Source organism: Carassius carassius, chromosome 50 (genome assembly GCF_963082965.1).
Source record: "Carassius carassius chromosome 50, fCarCar2.1, whole genome shotgun sequence".
NCBI lineage: Eukaryota > Metazoa > Chordata > Actinopteri > Cypriniformes > Cyprinidae > Carassius > Carassius carassius.
Window position 1 is genome coordinate 10,197,382 of NC_081804.1, and position 20,153 is coordinate 10,217,534.

The 20,153-nt window shown below is 36.7% G+C and overlaps 1 protein-coding gene across 7 annotated transcripts in view; it reads right to left on the reverse strand.

Annotated features, from left to right (window-relative positions):
• The window catches only part of LOC132133801 (membrane-associated guanylate kinase, WW and PDZ domain-containing protein 2-like), an 85,312-nt gene that overhangs the window by 47,728 nt on the left and 17,431 nt on the right, over positions 1-20,153 (reverse strand). For 6 of the 7 annotated variants that reach the window (XM_059546782.1, XM_059546778.1, XM_059546780.1 and 3 more), the window contains exon 2: positions 16,353-16,469. In XM_059546782.1, coding sequence (XP_059402765.1) covers positions 16,353-16,469 — 117 coding nt within the window. Of the gene's footprint in view, positions 1-16,352; positions 16,470-17,859; positions 18,031-20,153 lie in introns of those variants that run through there. The other variant, XM_059546783.1, reaches the window with a different exon arrangement.

The window sequence follows — 20,153 nt, forward strand, 5'->3', positions numbered from 1 at the left end:
AAGGATGATTTTAAACTATTCAGACAGTAAAAATGAAGGCAATGATTCAGGAATAGATGAGTCAGACATCATGCATGTTCAAACTATGAAGCTTTGAATAGGCAGGGAAAAATTGAAGGCTCACATTAGGATAGAGCACACCTCTCTGCTTCACTCGGTGGTCTGGTGTGAGTGTGTGTTTACAGTTGTCTGCACAATTAACTATGTGTGCAAGCAGGTGAAACTGTGCCTTCAGGTGTAACAGTGATCCCAATATTATCACCAAATTAAAATTTAAGTTTGTGAAAAAGTTCAAAATGCTGCTAAAAGGGATACTCCACCCCAAAATGAAAATTTTGTCATTAATCATTTCCCTCACGTCATCCCAAACTCATAAATGCTTCGTTTGTCTTCGGAACACAATTTAAGATATTTTGAATGAAATCCGGGAGGCTTGTGACTGTCCCATAGACTGCCAAGTAAATTAGAAAGTTGCTGTTATTTCCTGTTTAATGTGAACGAATTAATAACATCAAAGTAGATTTATTAAGCAGAACATCATGCCAATATGTTTCTTTCAGACTCTGTATATTTAAGGGAACATGTGTAAAGTGTTTTCTGTGAGTTTGTCCCTCCACATGTGGTAATGGTGCTGGCCACCAGTATAAATGTGAATGTCTTTGTAATGGAAGGTAGTCTGTGTTTGTTTCTGCAGTGGAGAGTGTGACCTGAGGGTTACTGGTATTTTATTCACTCTCTGGTCAATAATTACAATACATTCTTGTATCACCAAACAGTCTCGGTGTTTGTTTGTGCGTATTAACGTCCATGTTGAACGTGCGGTCCCTCCGTAACAGTCACAGGTCTCTTAAAATGAACAACTAAGTTTCCTTTTTTAGAAAAAAAATATTTTTATTTTTTAAATGCAAAGAATGCAATGCATACATCAAAAATAAACATTTAATTATTACCCATTGTTTCTCTGTCTGTACTTGTACTGTGAACAATGACAAGAAAGTTGACAGATGAATTAAGTGCATTTAAGTGCCATTCAGTTGGGGTTTTAAATAAAGCATTTTCTGAGATGCACATTAAACACATAAAACATTAATTTAATTTATCTTTTAATTATTGATTATTAACTTAGCTTTTTGGTAAACAAATGACATTTACTATTAAAAATAAAACATGGAAGAAATGTTGTATGATTAAACCTTTAAAAAAAAAAGTACATTCTGCTGAACAATAGTCTTTAACCGGACTTTTATTTTGACGTGTTGACGTACCTTTACAGTTCTGTGTATGTGATGTGACGCTAGTTTTACTCAAATCAAACGGTCAAATGCTCATGAAGTGACTGTCAGAGCAGTTCTGGAGATGTTGTTCATGTGTTCACGTCTTATTAAGTGAGACAGCAGACGATGAAATCACCGGAGCGTCACGCGTGCTTCAGCGCCATTCATTTACAGAGACACGCAGAACATGCAGGATTCATATTTAAATAGACTGTTCCGGCTTAATATTTACAGATATTAGTCCATATCCTGATTTGATGTAAGTGCAATGACCTATTTTTGATTAATTCATTCAAACTTTGGCAAATTCCGCGTTTAACTGTAAATTCAGTTTTTATGACTGGATTCCGCGATTCCCTCCGCGTTTTCTGCATCCCGGAAATCATAGGGCCCTAGTTGTGGTATGCCAGCTCTATCTTGCAATGAACACACGCCACGACGTTCTCTTTACGTTTGCCCGCGCCCTCAAATCAAAACACTGCTGACTCCTTGCAGTTTGCGATTTTGGATGCAGCGCTTGTGTCTCCTTCCGCTTTGTGGGTGACGTAAACACGTTGTGTCACATTTTTAAAAAATCATTGTGAAAGAACCTGACGTGAGATTTAAAAAAATTAAAATAGGCTTCAAGGCAGAGGAATTTGCCTTGATCGTTTTTTTGTAATCGAGTTACTCAAGGAATCGTTTCAGCCCTAGTAAGCTGCTCATATTCTCCAAAAAAGGCCTACAGTGATGCAGAGGCACAAAGGAGAAATTGTTGAATAAAGTTGTTATTTTTGTTTTATTCGCGTACAAAAAGTATACTCGTCACTTCATAACATTACGGTTGAACCACTGATGGACTATTCTGACAATGTCTTTCATACTTTTCTGGACCTTGACAGTGAGTGCGTTATCATGCACATTCTTAAGCCGATTATGCTTAATATGCAAAAAACACACTTGGTCATGTAAATGCGTTGTTTAGCCTCGTACTCTGATTTTCTTTGATACGTGACAGGAACGCATCGTTAGTTCAGATTTAAGCGGATCTAGACCAAGCAAACGTCTTGAAGTAAAGAAAGAAGGAAATATAAAAAGCAGACTTTTTCATGACACAGAAAATGATATAAATGTGATCTCATCTTGTGCAGCAGTAGAAGTGGTTCAGTCACAACACTGCCTTTATAACTGCATGAGAGGATAATAGACGAGCTGCAAGTTTCCCGACAAAGTTGCAAATTGATGTTGCAAGCTTAACAAATGTCTGGAATACTCTGAGTCAGATAAACCAAATAATTATATTTTGACGTCCCTACAAGGAAATAACCTGATTTATTAATGAAGTCATGTAAACACAGCTTACTTGCGTCGTCAGGTTACTGATGTGCATGTAGACGGGGAAAATGGGTTATTTTAATAAGCTGATATTTGTGAGTTATCAGCTTACTGGTGTGCATGTAAACGTGCTCAGTGGGACGACATGAGGGTAAGTGATTAATGACAACATTTTCATTTTGGGGTGGAGTGTCCCTTTAAAATTGTCCATTTCCCTCCCATCACTGATTATACAACAGGTTTGTCTCTGTGTCCTGGAGATGCCAATTTTCAGTCTCAAGTGTCTCTCAGTGGGATCTACAGGCCCATATTTTGTCCACCTGACAGTCCGGCGGTGAACACCTGCAGCATGCATAATGACTCTCTGCATGGCTATATAACTCGTCCCTGAAGAACAGCAAGTTTCAGGCACGTCAATCCAAACATTCACTTTATATGAGCTGTGAGGATTTCATTCAAGTAAAAACTGAATACATAATGCCAAACCATTTTTCAAAGCATTATGTGAAACATTCATACATTGTTTATCAGGAGTCCCGAAACAACTCTACCAACTAACTAAAGACAAGCATCAAAAAACTCAGGTAAAGGATTTACAACTGTTGATATGCATACCATTACATCCAGAAATAAAGAAAGAAGCAAAGAAAGAAAGAAAGAAATGTTTCATGCTATTCATTTTTGAAGTCTAATGATAATGTAGGTATTATTGTGACAAAAATGATGCTGATATGTCTTGCCAATAAAACGAATAAGGCCTTGGTTATACTCCAGTTCAGATGCAGACTACTTTTTTCCGACATCCATGCAGGAGGAAGAGCAATAGAGTCAACAGTCACTAGCCGTGCAGCAGCATCAGCCACCCCAGGGTCCTAATGTCCCTCCGGTGAGGCCTTTTATTTATTTAGTCGTGTTTGGCCTACTTGTAATACAATAAAAGTAAAATACACAAATAACATTGTTTTTCTGATTAAATAATGCAGTAATTGATGTCATAATATCACAAGTGTGTTTTGATTTAAAAGGTCAGAAGCTATAGCTCACATGAATAAAAATCACAAACATGACAGTTGTTAATTAAATAATTTTATATATACAGATTTATTCATTAATGGTGTAATCTATATATATTTTTTAAACAAATTATGAAAACATAAATACAAGGAGCTCTAAAAGATTTTCAGAATTTGTACAACTCTTTTGCCTTAAACCTTCTTCGAATGTTAAATCTTAAAATATAACATTAAGGTTATCACTGCATCTGAAAATAAAATGCAATGATTGATTTGAAGTTGATTTATAGCTGTTTTCAAAGCTTTCAATTTACACGTATTATAAAATAAATTCATTACGGTTTAATTAATTCTAAAATGTAAGTATTTGTTAAAAACTAACCAAAATTAAAAATAATTAATCTCTGCACAGGGGAGTCTTGGTGTTGTTTCCAAACTAGGGATGCAATGATTACAGTCTGAAATCTGAATCTGATTATAGTTTGGAATCAAAAAAAGATGACCTCTGCTCTGAAACATCCATTTCAGCATTTGCCTTTTGAATATAAGAAATGGAAAAAAAGATCATAAAACTATTTAGTGTTTTCAGCTTGTGTATTTTTCTACATTTTATTTGAACCTGAGGTAGAGAACTTGGAAACATGGTGAAAAAAAAGTCATAAAATATACTATAACAGGGATAATAAATCTCAATGTTAATTAAGTATCATTACTGATAAAATACTAATATTACCTTGATTTATCCAAAGGAGAACTGTTATTGTCATCAACTATCATCCATAACATTCATTTTAATTAGAGCTGAAACAACGAATCGATTTAATCGATTAAAATCGATTATTAAAATAGTTGTCAACTAATTTAGTCATCGATTCGTTGCTAAATAACTTTTATTTGCCGTAAGCGGCTCATTTCGTGCATATTTCAAATCTGCGGTGACCAAAGTGTGGCAGTAGAGTATGGATGGGAAGCGAATCGTTTCACTCGTGCGGCTGGCGGAAGACAGCTGATCTGTGACTGGAGTGTGCATGGTAGGAAGTGGAGTAGAATCCGGTAGCGATCCGGAAATGGAGGATGAAAATTTTGGCGCGGAAGGTGGAGATAGTGAATGGAGTACAGTAGGAAATCGGAAAAGGAAGAAAAATAGAAGAAATGAATCGGAAACTGAAAGTGAGAATGGATTACACGTGACAAGGGGAAGGAAAGAAGAGTTTAAGGTATTGTTGAAATTAGATGCTGGATCTTTCAGTGTCATTAATCCACTGAAATTATCTAAAGTGATTAAGGAAAAAATAGGACTGGTTGAAAGTGTGAAGAAGTTGAGGGATGGTAGATTGATTATATATTGTAAGGACAGTAGACAACAGAAAAAGGCTCTAGAAATTAAAACGATCATGGGACAGGGTGTGAATTGTTCAGTTCAAGAAGAAAAGAAATGGGTTAAAGGAGTAATTACAGGGATCCCTACTGATGTAACAGAGGAAAAGATTAAGAAAGGTCTTACGGGAGGCGCAGTAATTGGTGTGAAAAGACTTAAATGTAATAGAAACAATGAAAGGGGAGATAGTCTATCAGTGATGATTCAGTTTGATGAGGATAAGCTGCCAAGTAAAGTCTTTTTAGGATTTATGAGTTTCTCGGTTAGGCTTTACGTACCCCCTCCACTAAGATGCTACAAATGCCAAAAGTTTGGACATGTAGCGGCTGTATGCAGAGGTAAACAAAGGTGTGCGAGATGCGGTGGAGAGCATGAGTATGGCAAATGCGAGCAAGGAGTTGATCCCAAGTGTTGTAATTGCGGAGGGGAGCATAGTGCGGGGTATGGAGGATGTGAGGTGAGGAAAAATGCAGCTCAAGTGCAAAATGTAAGAATAAAGGAAGGATTGTCATATTCGGAGGCGGTGAAGAAAGTAGGAAATACTTTGGAATCAGGGGATAAAGGTAAAGGAATTCCTCAACAAAAGATGGAAACGGCTCAGGGAAAAACTAAAGAGAGCTTTGGGATTAAGAATAATGTGGCATTTGTAACCTTTATAGCGGAAGTGGTGAATTGTTCTGCGCAAACAGAAAGCCGGACTGAAAGAATCAGAATAATAATAAAAGCAGCTGAAAAATATCTAGAGATTGAGGGGATTTCTGTGGAAATGATTAATGAAAAATTAAAGATGCAGTTAACAAATACGCAAGCAGGATGTGGTGGTTCATAATGGTGCTTTTAATATTCCAGTGGAATGCGAGAAGCTTAATTGCTAATGGACAAGAGTTTAAAAAATTCATCTCTGATCTGGATAAAAGACCAGATATTATATGTATACAGGAGACATGGTTTAAACCTCAGTTAAATTTTGTTTTGCAAGGGTATCAACTAATTAGGAAAGATAGGAAAAACTGTAATGGAGGTGGGGTAGCAATATTTATAAAACAAGGGGTGGGATACAGGAATGTAGAAGTGAGTGAGGATCAAGAGGCGTTGATGATGGAAGTATGGGAAGGGAATCAAAGTATAAAAATAATTAATTTTTATAATCCATGTGAAAAGCTATGTAAGAATGCAGTGGAAAAAATAAGAGGTAATACTAGTCAGAAGGTAGTATGGTGTGGTGATTTTAACGCACATAATACATTATGGGGGAGTGTTAAAACAGATTATAATGGGTTAATAGTGGAAGAAATGCTAGATTGGGGACGGTTAGTATGTATTAATAATGGAAGTATAACAAGAATAGATGTGAGTAATGGGCGTAATTCAGCATTAGATATTACTCTGGTTTCAGAAGATCTAGCTAGAAAATGTGAATGGAGTGTAAGCAAGCAAAGTTCAATGGGAAGTGATCACTATCCAATATGGTGTCAAATTGGTGTGGATATTGTACAAACTGTGGTGGAGAGAATGCCAAGATGGAAATTTAAGGGAGCTAATTGGGAGCTTTTTAAAGAACTGTGTAATAACAATATGAACGAAATGGGAGAAATTGAAGAAATAGAAGAGTTAAGTATGAAAGTAATTAAAGTGTTAAGAAATACGGCAGAGGAAGTAATAGGAAAAACGAAAACTATAAGTAGAAGAAAAGCAGTCCCGTGGTGGAATGAAAAATGTAGTAAGGCAGTGAGGGAAAGAAATAAAGCAATGAAGAAAGCCAGAAAATCTGTATTGTTTACTGATTACATTATTTTTAAGAGAGCTCAGGCTATGGTTAGGAGAGAAATAAGAATAGCAAAAAGAATGTTCTGGAGAGAATATTGCAATAGAATAGGGGAAGACATTGAAATAAATGAAGTTTGGAACATGATTAGGAAGATGGGAGGGATTCAGAGAAATATTAATATTCCAGTTTTAGTAGGACATGGGAAAATAGCGATAAAAGATAGTGATAAAGCAGAGATGTTAGTGGAAGCATTTGTAAAGGTGCATAGTAATGATAATATTACAGATAATATGAAGAAGTATAGGGAACAGAAAGTGAAAGAGAATGAGCATATATATGAAAAGAAGATTCCGTCAGGAAGTAGGTTAGACTCAACATTTACTTTATATGAGTTAAAGAGAGCACTTGTAGGGGTTAAACATACTTCCCCAGGAAAGGATGAAATCTGTTATGAGATGATTAAGCAATTGTCAGATGGATCATTGAATATAATTTTAAGACTTTTTAATAAAATTTGGGATTCAGGGAAGATTCCTGTGAGTTGGAAACATGGAGTAATAGTGCCAATCGCTAAACCTGGAAAAGACCATTCCCAGCCAGTTAGTTATAGACCAATTGCATTGACATCCAATTTATGCAAACTTATGGAACGGATGGTTATGAATAGGTTGACGTATGAAATGGAGAGTAAAGGTATGCTGTCAGCATGTCAAAGCGGATTTAGAAAAGGGCGAAATACGATGGATTCAATTCTGAGTTTGGAGGCGGAAATTCGAAAAGCTCAAGTTAATAAAGAAATGTTGGTGGGAGTCTTTTTCGATGTTGAAAAGGCTTATGATATGTTGTGGAAAGAAGGGCTGTTAATGAAATTGGAAAGTTTGGGAATTGAGGGAAAAATGTATAACTGGATTTCAAGTTTTTTGTTTGGAAGAACGATTCAAGTTAGAGTAGGGTCTGCATATTCTAGGATTCTCTCAATTGAGAATGGAACTCCCCAGGGAAGTGTGAGCAGCCCTATTCTTTTCAACTTAATGATTAGTGATATATTTAGAAATATTGAGACTGGAATAGGAAGATCATTGTATGCAGACGACGGGGCATTGTGGAAAAGGGGGCGTAATAGGCTGCTTGTAGAGAATAAAATGCAAAAAGCAGTGAAGGAGGTGGAGAAATGGTCAAATAGTTGGGGTTTTCGATTTTCTGTGGTAAAAACACAAGTAATTTGTTTTTCAAATAAGAAAAATAATCCTATGTTAAATATTAAAATGTATGGTAATCAGCTGGAACAAGTCAATGTAGTGAGATTTCTGGGTATGTGGATGGATTATAAATTAAACTTTGGAGTTCATATTCAGAAATTGATAGAAAAGTGTAAAAAAGGAATAAATGTCTTAAGATGCTTGTCAGGTGCGGACTGGGGAGCAAGTTGCCAGTCACTGAAAAGAATTTATTATGCAGTGATCAGGTCAAATATAGACTATGGAAGTATGGTATATAGTTCTGCGAATAAAACTTTACTTAAAAAAATACAAGTAATACAAAATCAGGCATTGCGAATTTGTTGTGGAGCATTTAGATCTTCTCCGGTAGTATCATTACAAGTTGAATTAGGAGAATTATCATTGGAACAACGCAGACTTCAATTGAGGATGAGATACTGGTCTGGTGTATGTGGACATCTGGAAAGTCATCCAGTAAAAATACTTTTGAAGGAATGTTGGGAGTATGAATACAAAGAAATAGAAAGCTTTGGTTGGGTAGTAGGGAAGGAGGCAAATAGCTTGGGATTGAAAGAATATTTAATAGCCCCTTCTGTTCCTATACCAGCAATTCCCCCTTGGATGTATCCTATGCCATTAATTGACTTACAAATACATAAAGAAATAAATAATCAAATAAGCATACCAACTAAGTTAGTAGTTGAACAGTATGTAAATCGAGAATATTATTCAGTATTACAGGTATTTACAGATGGGTCAAAGGATCCAGAGTCTTGTAGAACAGCAGCAGCAGTATTCATTCCTACATTTAATATAAAAATTGCAAAAAGAGTATCGGATCATGTGTCAGTATTTACTACTGAATTACTAGCTATCATATTAGCAATACAGTGGATTGAAGAAGTGCAACCATCAAGAATTGTGATATGTACGGATTCAATGGCTGCTCTCACTAGTCTTATGAGTGGAAAATCGGAATCTCGACAAGATTTAATATTTGAAGTTTTGCAAGGTTTATTTAGAGCAAGGCAGTTAGGGGTATTGGTATTCTTCCTCTGGGTGCCAGCACATGTGGGTGTGGATGGTAATGAGGAGGTAGATAAGTTGGCAAAGAAAGCATTAAAGCATCTACAAATAGAAATTAAGGTATCATTAAGTAAATCAGAAATCAAGAGGTTAATAGCAATTGAAATTAGTAAAAAATGGCAAAAGATATGGAATAATGACTCTAAAGGAAGACATCTTTATCAAATTCAGGAACGGGTTGGAAATGAGAGGAAAAGATATGGAAATAGGAAAAAAGATGTCATTATTACAAGGTTAAGAATTGGTCACACTGCATTAAATTATAGTCTTTATAAAATAGGGAAGCATGATACAGGAAAATGTGACAATTGCGGGGAGTTAGAAACAGTGCAGCATATTCTTTTAGAATGTGCTGCATATGAAAGGGAGAGACAACAGTTAAGTCAAGAGTTAGGAAGGATGGGAGTTGATACAATTTCAATTAAAGTATTACTAGGAAATGGAATAAGACAATCAAGAATTCATGAATTATTATTTAAATATCTAAATAAAACAGGAATAGTAAATAGAATTTAATTTTTTTTTTTTTTTTTTTTTTTTTTTTTTTTTTTTTTTTTTTTTTTTTTTTTTTCTCTCTCTTCCAAAGCCAAGTACACTCCACACTCCAGATCAGTAGGTGGCGGAAATGCACCATTTATGTTGGTCTGCCAAACCGCCATTAAACACTAGTAGTAGTAATCTCCACTTGGTCACACTCCATTTCAGTAGGTGGCGGGAATGCACCTTTTAAGTTGGTTTGCCAACCGCCATTAAATCCTAGAAGAAGAAGAAGAAGAAGTGTGGCAGTAATGAGCCACCGGAGGTTTTACTCAGCCAGTACAGCAGGAGAAGTAGCGAATAGCCAATAGCTGGCCTCGTTTTATGTCACGTGCTTCCCGAACAGCGTCTCTGCCATAGACATGTATAGAAAGCCTTTCTGTACATGTCTATGGTCTCTGCAGCATTCAGCAGGATGTGGGAGTACTTTACTTTGAGCCTTCAAAAAAGAAGAGTAACCTGTAAACTCTGCACTACTGAACTGTTTAAGGGGACGTTCACATATCGCGTCTTTTGCGCGCTCAAGTTCGTTATTTCCAACACCGCACCGCATCGAGTTAAAAACATCTCAACTTTTCAGAATGCAGCAAGCGCATCGCGGGTCATGTGACAAGAACTAACCAATCAGCTTCATCCTTTCCCGTAACAACGTTAAAAGCTCAGTCAAGATGAAAGGAACAGCTGATCATAGTTGTATATGGATTTCCATTTTGAAATAAATTTAGTAGCAGAGCTACTGCAAGCGATTTTTTGAGCTGCAAATCCATTTATTCTTTGCTGAAATTTCCGCGTCTTCAAGGAGAAAGCACGTCATGGTTGCTTAGCAAAGGCAGACGCCTCAGGGGCGCTTCTGCCCGAGTGCTTTGTAAAGGAGGAGAAAGCGGTGCACCTAGCGTTTTCCACGCGTTTTTAGGCACGATATGTGAACGGCCCCTAAGACTTTCATTTGTGCAGATTCTCCAGTACAATGTTGTTTGCAAATGTTTAGTCGTAAAAGCTGATAACATTGCTTTTTAACAGTTAACATTTAAAGCTTTACAAACATGTTCTGTGATCAGTTTGTCGTTTACCAGTTCAAAATTCAGTCGTGCAGCCTAATTATGACTGAATGAGAGAGGTAAATGTTTAAAGATATTTGAAATGCACTTTTTTTTTTCTAAGTATTCACTGCTCTTTTTCACACAGCAGGTTTTTTGTGTGTGTCCAATTTTTTTTTCTGGACAACCTTCTGATGGATTTTACTTTAAATTGTGAGTTCCAATCAGGTTTCATGCCATTGCCACTTTTTTCGAAGGATTGTTTACAATTTCCCAGTAAATAATAAAATACAATGCACTGCAATTTTATTCTGTTTTATCCTTATTCTTCGTGAAAATATGTTCTGAAAGATTCCTTAATAAGCTTTGTCCGGGATGTTAAACTACTTTAGGAGCTCTAAGGACTGCCATGGTGAAAACATTATTTGATATCTCCTTGTGAAATTTGCAAGAGTATGGGTCAGTGTTGTGATTGCAGAAGAGTTCGACAAAGGATTACTAACACAATAAAACAACTCCAGGTATATTTTTAATGAGGATATGACAACGCAAAATGGTTAAAATCTCTTAAAAATCTATGCTGAAGGATAAAGACCCTTTATTAATAATTTACTTGGGGAAAAAATGGAAAAAACTAAAATATAAGCACATAAACCGATTAATCGATTAATCGTAAAAAATAATCGACAGATTAATCGATTATCAAAATAATCGTTAGTTGCAGCCCTAATTTTAATTGTCTTTTTAATAATTTATCCAATGTTACATGTGGCATGAGAAACGCACGCTGCCTCGCAACTTTTATTAATAAAGTAACTTAGATACTGGATCGCTACATTTTATTCATCAGCAAAAAGGGGGTAAAAATCACAGTTTGAAGCTACTAAATTCACAGACTCATTGTTTGTAGAGAGAGACACAAAATAGTCTACATATAATATACATATATGTTATCTTCATATAATGTAGCAATCGATACATATAATATACAGTAATATATGAAATATGCAAATTATTGTTTATTTAGATTTTGTGAAATAAATTTGTTTTGGTAATAATTATAATTGTTGGTCTTGAACAATAAAAATCATTAATTATAATGTAATATTATATAATAATTCATATATATATATATATATATATATATATATATATATATATATATATATAATTAGTTTGATACGGAGCATAAAACTGCATGCAAATCTTGCACGAATCACACAGAACGCGGTTTGAGAAAAGGTCAGCACAAACAGAGTCAAAGATGAAAGCTGAACTTTAAGCTTCGCGTAACAACATCTGACCTACAATCCACAGAGTTCAGTGCATTGGAAAACAATGGCACGATGCATGCGAAAGGCCTCAGAAACATGTACGGAAAATAGATTATCTTCTCACCAGCTCTAGAACCCATCAAAATTACTCACATCCTCTGTTACAGTCACACAAATGTCTGTTCATCTTCCGTCGATGCACTTCACAAACAGCTAACTGTCTAAAATGATTATATATCAGTGGTTGATGGCTGACAGATACTAATAGGGCTTTGCTAAGCAGTAGGTGCACGCTACCAGCGGGACGCGACAGTTGCATTTGGCTGGATGTAGAAGATACGAGGTGGGGGTTAAAGAACGAATATGAAAGTCTAATTGTACAATACAAGGCTCCGACTGCCCTGCGGAAGGACAGGCCCTTTCGTGATGCGTTCTGTCGGCCGCTCATCAAAGTGACAGACGTGATCCGACAGTGTCACAGCCTCAAGTGAAAGCAAAGCATTATTTTGCATTGTCACTGTTTGGCTGGTGGAAATAAAAGCTGATGTAGAAGAGAAAACAGAGAAAAACTAGAGAATCCAATCACAGAGAGGGGGCTTGTTGTCTATTGTCATATGTCTTGTGAATTTACCAGTGAAGTGGTGTTGTGAGAAATAAAACCAGCAATCCCTTGAGATCAAATAAAAGGGTTTTCAATTTTACTGGTACTTAAAATGGATATTTGTTTGGATAGCTGAATAGCATGTAGTTTACACTGTACAGCTGCTACTGTTCATTAAAAATAGCATTTAAAAACAAAATGTGCTTCACTGCTGTCACATGACTTCATCAATTCATGTGAGTGACTTCCAGTTCTCATTTTAGAAATAAATGTGGTTATTTTGCATTTTTAATTCAATGTTATTTGACAGTCAAATCAGTTACTGATCTCGAAGAAAAACTGAAAGAAAAATGTAGATTTATATATACACATAAAGAAAATGCACAAATAAAAAAGGTTTACATATTTGTAGAGAATTTCAAATTGTGGAAAAAAATTAAGTAAAATTAAAAGTTTTTAGCATCTTAAAAAAAAATTATCTGATTCATCTGCGCTTTCCCAAGAGGATTTTACAGTGCGCCTTAAGCTCAATCTATAATCTTAATTTTTTTTTTTAAACAAATCCGACATCGTTTCACAAAGACAAGCAAACTTGCCATGATTAGTAAACAATAAAGACTGAACCCATTTATGAAATTATTGAGTGTGTGTGTGTGTGGCAACTACTAGTGTCAGTGCAGAGACTTGTGAAATGAGCCATGTCAGTGCAGCGTACTCCAGCTAAGAGTGAAGTTACACATCACATATCAAACGGCCTGTAGTTACACCTTATGTGGTGACGATGACCAGCAGGACCAGCTTCAAGCTACACAAGCCCAAACTGATCCATCATTGCATCCCAAAACCAGGCTGCAAATTCATTGCTCAATGCAAATGCATGCTGCATTCTCATCTCAATAGCAGGCATTCGATGGCAAGACATTGTGTAGATTGACAAATTAAAGTCAGTAAATAAAACTTCCAACAAATGATTTCCAGAGAGCTAGAAAACGAACTGTGAAGAACAATTTTCTGCACCAAAATGGAAGAGAACAAAAATCTATACCAATTCGAAAGCACCATGTAGTGTAATAATGTCCCGACAGCACCCATCTCTTACTTCTTCCCTGTGGGACTGTTAAACTAGAATCAAACTCTATCTGGCATGTTTTTAATAAAGCAGCGCTATCACATTCAGTTACCTAGGTCATGTTCTAGCTCTCTTCTTCTGCTTTAACATTCACGAGACAAATGAACAGCTTAACATCGCTTTGTCTTGTCTTGTCTCTTTCAATCCAGCCTCTGAAACATCTCATAGCAAGCTGTTCAGTTACACTAATGACTCTCAGTATGGGAGAAATAGCTCCAGAAATACAAGCTCATGACTGCACTGCACAAGCATAAATCAAAGGCATCATTTCATCCAGCCGGTTGGTGATTGTGATGTGTTTGTGCACCACTACGGAGGGGGAGGGGGAAACATCAGCAGGCAAGCCTGGAGAGGAAATGCTGGTTGCCTTGGAAACCCTAGGCTGAGGAAGAGAGCGAGCGAGAGAGGGAGGAAAGGAAAGGAAGAACAAGTGGAAGGGCGAGGAGAGTATACACCACACGCAGAGTTGACCCAAGCATCACTGTTAGCTACCAGTTGTTTTTGTTTTTAGTTGAGGTGAAAAATATATGAAGAATAGATTTATCTATCTATATCCAAGTATATATATATATATATATACACACACACACACACATGTATATATATATATATATATATATATATATATATAAAATAGCACTTAATAATCTTAGTTCATTTTAATTTCAACATTTTCTACTACATTATTAAAATCAATTTTTAATTTAAAATTAAAATTAATATTAGTTAACTGACCTAAGCTAACATGAGGTAGCAATGAACAGTTGTATTTTATAACAAATATTAATAAATACTGTAAAAATGTATTGCCACTTAGTTTGTGTTAGTTAATGCAACTAATGTTAGCTAATAAGTGTTACCATATGGCTCAAAATAAACAAAACAATTTTAACTGTAAGGTTCAACCTGTGAATCAAAATAGCAAAATCAGTTATTGTCAACTTTTCCACCCTTACGAAAATTAACCATGGATTTATTAATGTAAAAGTAGAGTAGTCTCAGGCTCAGACGTCTCGCCCACGGACCGTTGGCTACACGTCTGATGCATATGGGACGCAAAAGTAGAAACACTTCAGGAGTGTTGAAGTCTTCATCAGATTGGTTGAATTCTACAGGATTTCCGGGAGACGTGTGTGTCGCATTCTTTAACGTTCTACCTGCAAACAAAGATACCGTAGTGCTTAACCCCCTCGCGAAAGAAGAAAGCAGTCGTGTTTACAACTGTGACGACGAGCGCTTATCAGGATCAACTATAAACGCTGGATATTCAAAAGTATGTCAAATATTTAAAGTTCGCAGCATAGAATCTTTAAAATACGTTCAAGAGTTTCACACCGGTCTGTTATTGTGGTGACATTACCACGCCCCGAAACGTGCCGCTGAATGAAACAAACTGTGATTGGTTGTTTGACATGTCGGTCAAAATGATCTCATAGGCAGTTGGCCAACGAAAGCTGCCATGAGTTCCAGACCTTCAGCAATCATTTGAAGATCTGGCTATGCGAGACCTTCAAAACCGTTGTTAATTTCTTGCTACCAAGTAATCATGTTTTTGAGTCAAGGTTCACCAAAATATTTTTCTGGTTCAATTTCTCAGTACGAATCTCAAATTAATCTGAAAACAAAACAAACATGGTAAATTAGGTAATTGATCGAAGGTTTTTTTATGGCTACTGTCCATCATATTCTAATGCTAAAACAAGCCATAATAAAGAACAGCAAATAGGTAGCTAGCTAGGCAGCTAGCAAACATTAACAACTGCTACCTAGCTAGCTGGCAAAATTGCACCTCAACCATGTATGTCGCAATTCCTTTTTCAACTGTCAAGCATTTGATTCTTACCACAGTTATGAAGTCAAATTTGCTACATATGATTTTTAAACACTGCTAACATTCCTGTGATTTACCTCTAATTAAGAGGTTGACATTTTGCACAATATTCAAATTTTTCCTATTACCTCTGACTGAGTGAAAAATTCATTCATATTGCTTTAAACCAAAATAGTCTTATCAGTTCTTTCTATCTGGTTGCATCATACACTGAGATGCTACCCAGACAGCTCAGGGATGGTTTGTCTCCATGTTTCTCCCATAACCCCCCACAACAATAACAACTTCCGCAATATTACAGTTTGGCTCCTTTAAGCTGTGACTACCTTCCCTCGCAGATCTTCTGGCAGGTTTGGAGAGTCTGTCCTCGCTCTCTTTCCAAAGTAACAAACAAAAGCTCCATTACATACAATCAGACAACGAGAATGTTTTGCAAGAAAAATACTATTAAAAATACTAAAATTGTGCAAGAAAAAATGGACACTTCCTGTGTCCTAACTAGGCACAATGTGACAAGCAATTTGTCTGTCCAAACTAAATGCAAAACTGCATAGAAGATAGTAGATTTCTAAAGTATAGACATAAGGAGCAGAATTTTGGACCAATGAGATTTCACAGTGGGCAGAGCTACTGTGCAAATGCCCTGTCGTTTGTTAAATGTTGTGGTCAGATGGAAAAGTTGTTCTGTTTTTACAGGTTGTCGCATATAACTTTTACTACACCAATTCTGGTTAGGACACTGGAACCAGATCCTCATTTAGTAGGTTCCACTTGAAGTTCCGTATTTGTGCACCATATTTATGGAATACGAAAAATACCAATGCTGATAAATCCAAACTATTTGCCATGAGTAAAACAAGATTCTTAAAACATATGTAGAGGTTACTTACACGGCACAGTCCGGAGGTAGAGGTTATCACGTATGATTTGCTGAAGCTCGTGGTCCACTGAACCCTTCTGGAACCGTAGGTTGAGATAATGCCGGAGATCTTTATCCACAACACCTCCTAAAAAAGGTAAAAAAAAACTGGTTAATTGGTAAATTAAGAACCTGAGACACTCATACAATTTTTTTTTATTATTTCTTTTATGAAGTTAAAGTGTGTAGTTCCCCCTCCTTATATTTTCTTGTCAATTGCAGATAGGGGTTTACAGCCCTGTGGGTAAGGTAGGTTTAGATAGCATACAATACATATAAATTAATCAACAATCACTAAATAAATAAATAAATCATCTAAATGTATATATTTTATATATAATTTTACATATAAATATACATTTGTAAATGTGTCTTCACCAGACAAAGCCGTTGTTTTTAAATGCAAAATGGTATGTTTGAATGAGCTGAGTTCCACAAGGTTCACTCTTAGGTCCTTAAAAAATTCAATTTGTTTTCAAGCCTCTCAGTCACTTCATGAAATCCCTTATAGAGCATAACATTAGTACAACCTGTTTGTTGAGTCTGAATAAGCTTAATAAAAGCTTTCAGTTGTCCCATTCATGCAGTTAATATTTGGAATTGGCTTCAAAGGTTTCAATTAAATATGAATAAAAATATATTAAATACAATATGATTCAGTAGAGAGTCACTTTACTAAACCATTCAACAGTCATCCAAAGGTTCCCGAACAACATTGTGAGCAAGATTAACTGAGAGACACCAAACAAATGGTGGAAATGAAAGGTAGCTTAAGAACTTGTGCTTTCTACCTTTTCTCTAAGGTGAACAAAGGACAGAAAAATTACAAATCATCTCGCACCACTGTGCCTCAAGAGAGCCAAGCAGCTCTTTTTTTTCTGCTCTAATCATAACCTTGACCATTCGGCACAGCTGAGCACGGATATACTGTTGTAAATTTAAAAAATCCAGCACAATGCATGAGAAGATCCTTTGAGAATAAAAGCATCTGGCATAAACCTGCACACCATTTCGCAAGTTCAGAATACATTACATATCATTGTTACCGGTTAACAAAGGCAAAAAAACTGGTAGTCAAATTCATGGCAAGTGTCTAAACCAGACATCACCATCATATTTTTCCCATAAAGCTAGAAGAATAACCATTGTCAAAATTTTGTATTATCAAATCTCTCCATGACATTGTGAATGGAACGTGAAGCTAAATTAGGAAAAAAAAATGCAACAATCAAGCTTGCACAGCTGTTGCAGCGGAAAAAAAACACTTCTGAATACCGTCACCCCATTCCAAGGAAATGACAAAAGGAACAATCACACAAGAAGACTTCTTTGGTCAGAAATCCTAAATAAATATCTCGTTTGTCATCATGCATAATTATAGTGGCTCTCTCCTCCCCATCTTTCCCATAAAAACTGTATCCCAATTGTAATTCCAGCGGTCCAGATGATGCTCCTGTCACTGGCTTGGATATACTCACCCCTTCCAAAATCCTTGCTGCTCTTCCTCTTTATGCTTTCAATCCCATTTTTAAACTAGTCCATTATACATCAATGGATGCAGCATTGATGGAGTCTCCCGTTCTGCAGCTAATTTAATCCAGAGGAGAGAGAGAACACGGGAGGAGGAGGAGAAGGAGAAGAAGAGACAGAGTCAGAGTCGTCGACAGTCAGGAGACAACAGAGAGAGGGAAAAAAGGTTCTGCCAGCCGAGAGCCTATCACAATGAAGCCTGTATTCTCATTTGCTGGGTGGATAGTGAAGTCTAATATCGCCCCCTGACTGTAAACAACAGTACTGCAAGGGTTGCGGGTGAGTGTGCGTGATACAGATGCTTTTGGACACACCACAAAAAAGGCCATCTTGTTCACACCAGATGCTTCCTGCTAGTTGGCATCGTGTGAACTTGTTGACCTTGTGAACACATCAGTGTCAAGAGTGAAGATGGCAAGTAGGAACGCGCACTAAGAGAGCACAATGACCGGCCAAGTCCAGCTGGAAATGAATAGGCTATTTAAAAATGACTAAAACAGTTAGGGTTCTAACAATTGCATTACTCTAAAACTGGTTAGTTATAACTTTGCCTACAAACTAACACATGCTTTAAGGAGAACAAAGTTGCTTTACTATATACATACATTACATACAACACTTACACAATTTCTGGCAATATTTTTTGAATTGATTGCAAAGACACTATTTGAAGAGAGCTAAATTGAGCACTGAATAAAAAATGACCTGTTTTCTATTGTCCTTTTGCATTTTCTGCACACGTTTTTTTATGTTTAACACTGTTAAGCTGCAATCTGCATTGTATAAATCGCTATATACACTCACCTAAAGGATTATTAGGAACACCATATTAACATCGTGTTTGACCCACTTTCGCCTTCAGAACTGCCTTAATTCTATGTGGCATTGATTCAACAAGGTGCTGAAAGCATTCTTTAGAAATGTTGGCCCATATTGATAGGATAGCATCTTGCAGTTGATGGAGATTTGTGGGATGCACATCCAGGGCACGAAGCTCCCGTTCCACCACATCCCAAAGATGCTCTATTGGGTTGAGATCTAGTGACTGTGGGGGCCATCTTAGTATAGTGAACTCATTGTCATGTTCAAGAAACCAATTTGAAATGATTCAAGCTTTGTGACATGGTGAATTATCCTGCTGGATGTAGCCGTCAGAGGATGGGTATATGGTGGTCATAAAGGGATGGACAAGGTCAGAAACAATGCTCAGGTAGGCCGTGGCATTTAAACAATGGCAAATTGGCACTAAGGGGCCTAAAGTGTGCCAAGAAAACATCCCCCACACCATTACACCACCACCAGCAGCCTGCACAGTGGTAACAAGGCATGATGGATCCATGTTCTCATTCTGTTTACGCCAAATTCTGACTCTACCATTTGAATGTCTCGACAGAAATCGAGACTCATCAGGCAACATTCTTCCAGTCTTCAACTGTCCAATTTTGGTGAGCTCGTGCAAATTGTAGCCTCTTTTTCCTATTTGTAGTGGAGATGAGTGGTACCCGGTGGGGTCTTCTGCTGTTGTAGCCCATCCGCCTCAAGGTCGTGCGTGTTGTGGCTTCACAAATGCTTTGCTGCATACCTCGGTTGTAACGAGTGGTTATTTCAGTCAAAGTTGCTCTTCTATCAGCTTGAATCACTCGGCCCATTCTCCTCTGACCTCTAGCATCAACAAGGCATTTTCGCCCACAGGACAGCCGCATACTGGATGTTTTTCCCTTTTCACACCATTCTTTGTAAACCCTAGAAATGGTTGTGCGTTAAAATCCCAGCAACTGAGCAGATTGTGAAATACTCAGACCGGCCCGTCTGCCACCAACAACCATGCCACGCTCAAAATTGCTTAAATCACCTTTCTTTCCCATTCTGACATTCAGTTTGGAGTTCAGGAGATTGTCTTGACCAGGACCACACCCCTAAATGCATTGAAGCAACTGCCATGTGATTGGTTGATTAGATAATTGCATTAATGAGAAATTGAACAGGTGTTCCTTATAATCCTTTAGGTGAGTGTAAATAAAAGTGACTCGACTATAGAAGACCCCATGAATTTATTTCATAAACCCCATAAAATCAAAAAATTGTTCGTTTCTTTGTTTTTTAATAGTGATTTTAAGGCATATTTAGTTGGGTCCACACATGAAACATTCACATTAATTTTAAATTAATTACATTTGAAACATAAAAATAATATGTATCATCTTAATATCTCTTTAAGTGTTATTTTATAAAACTGACTTCT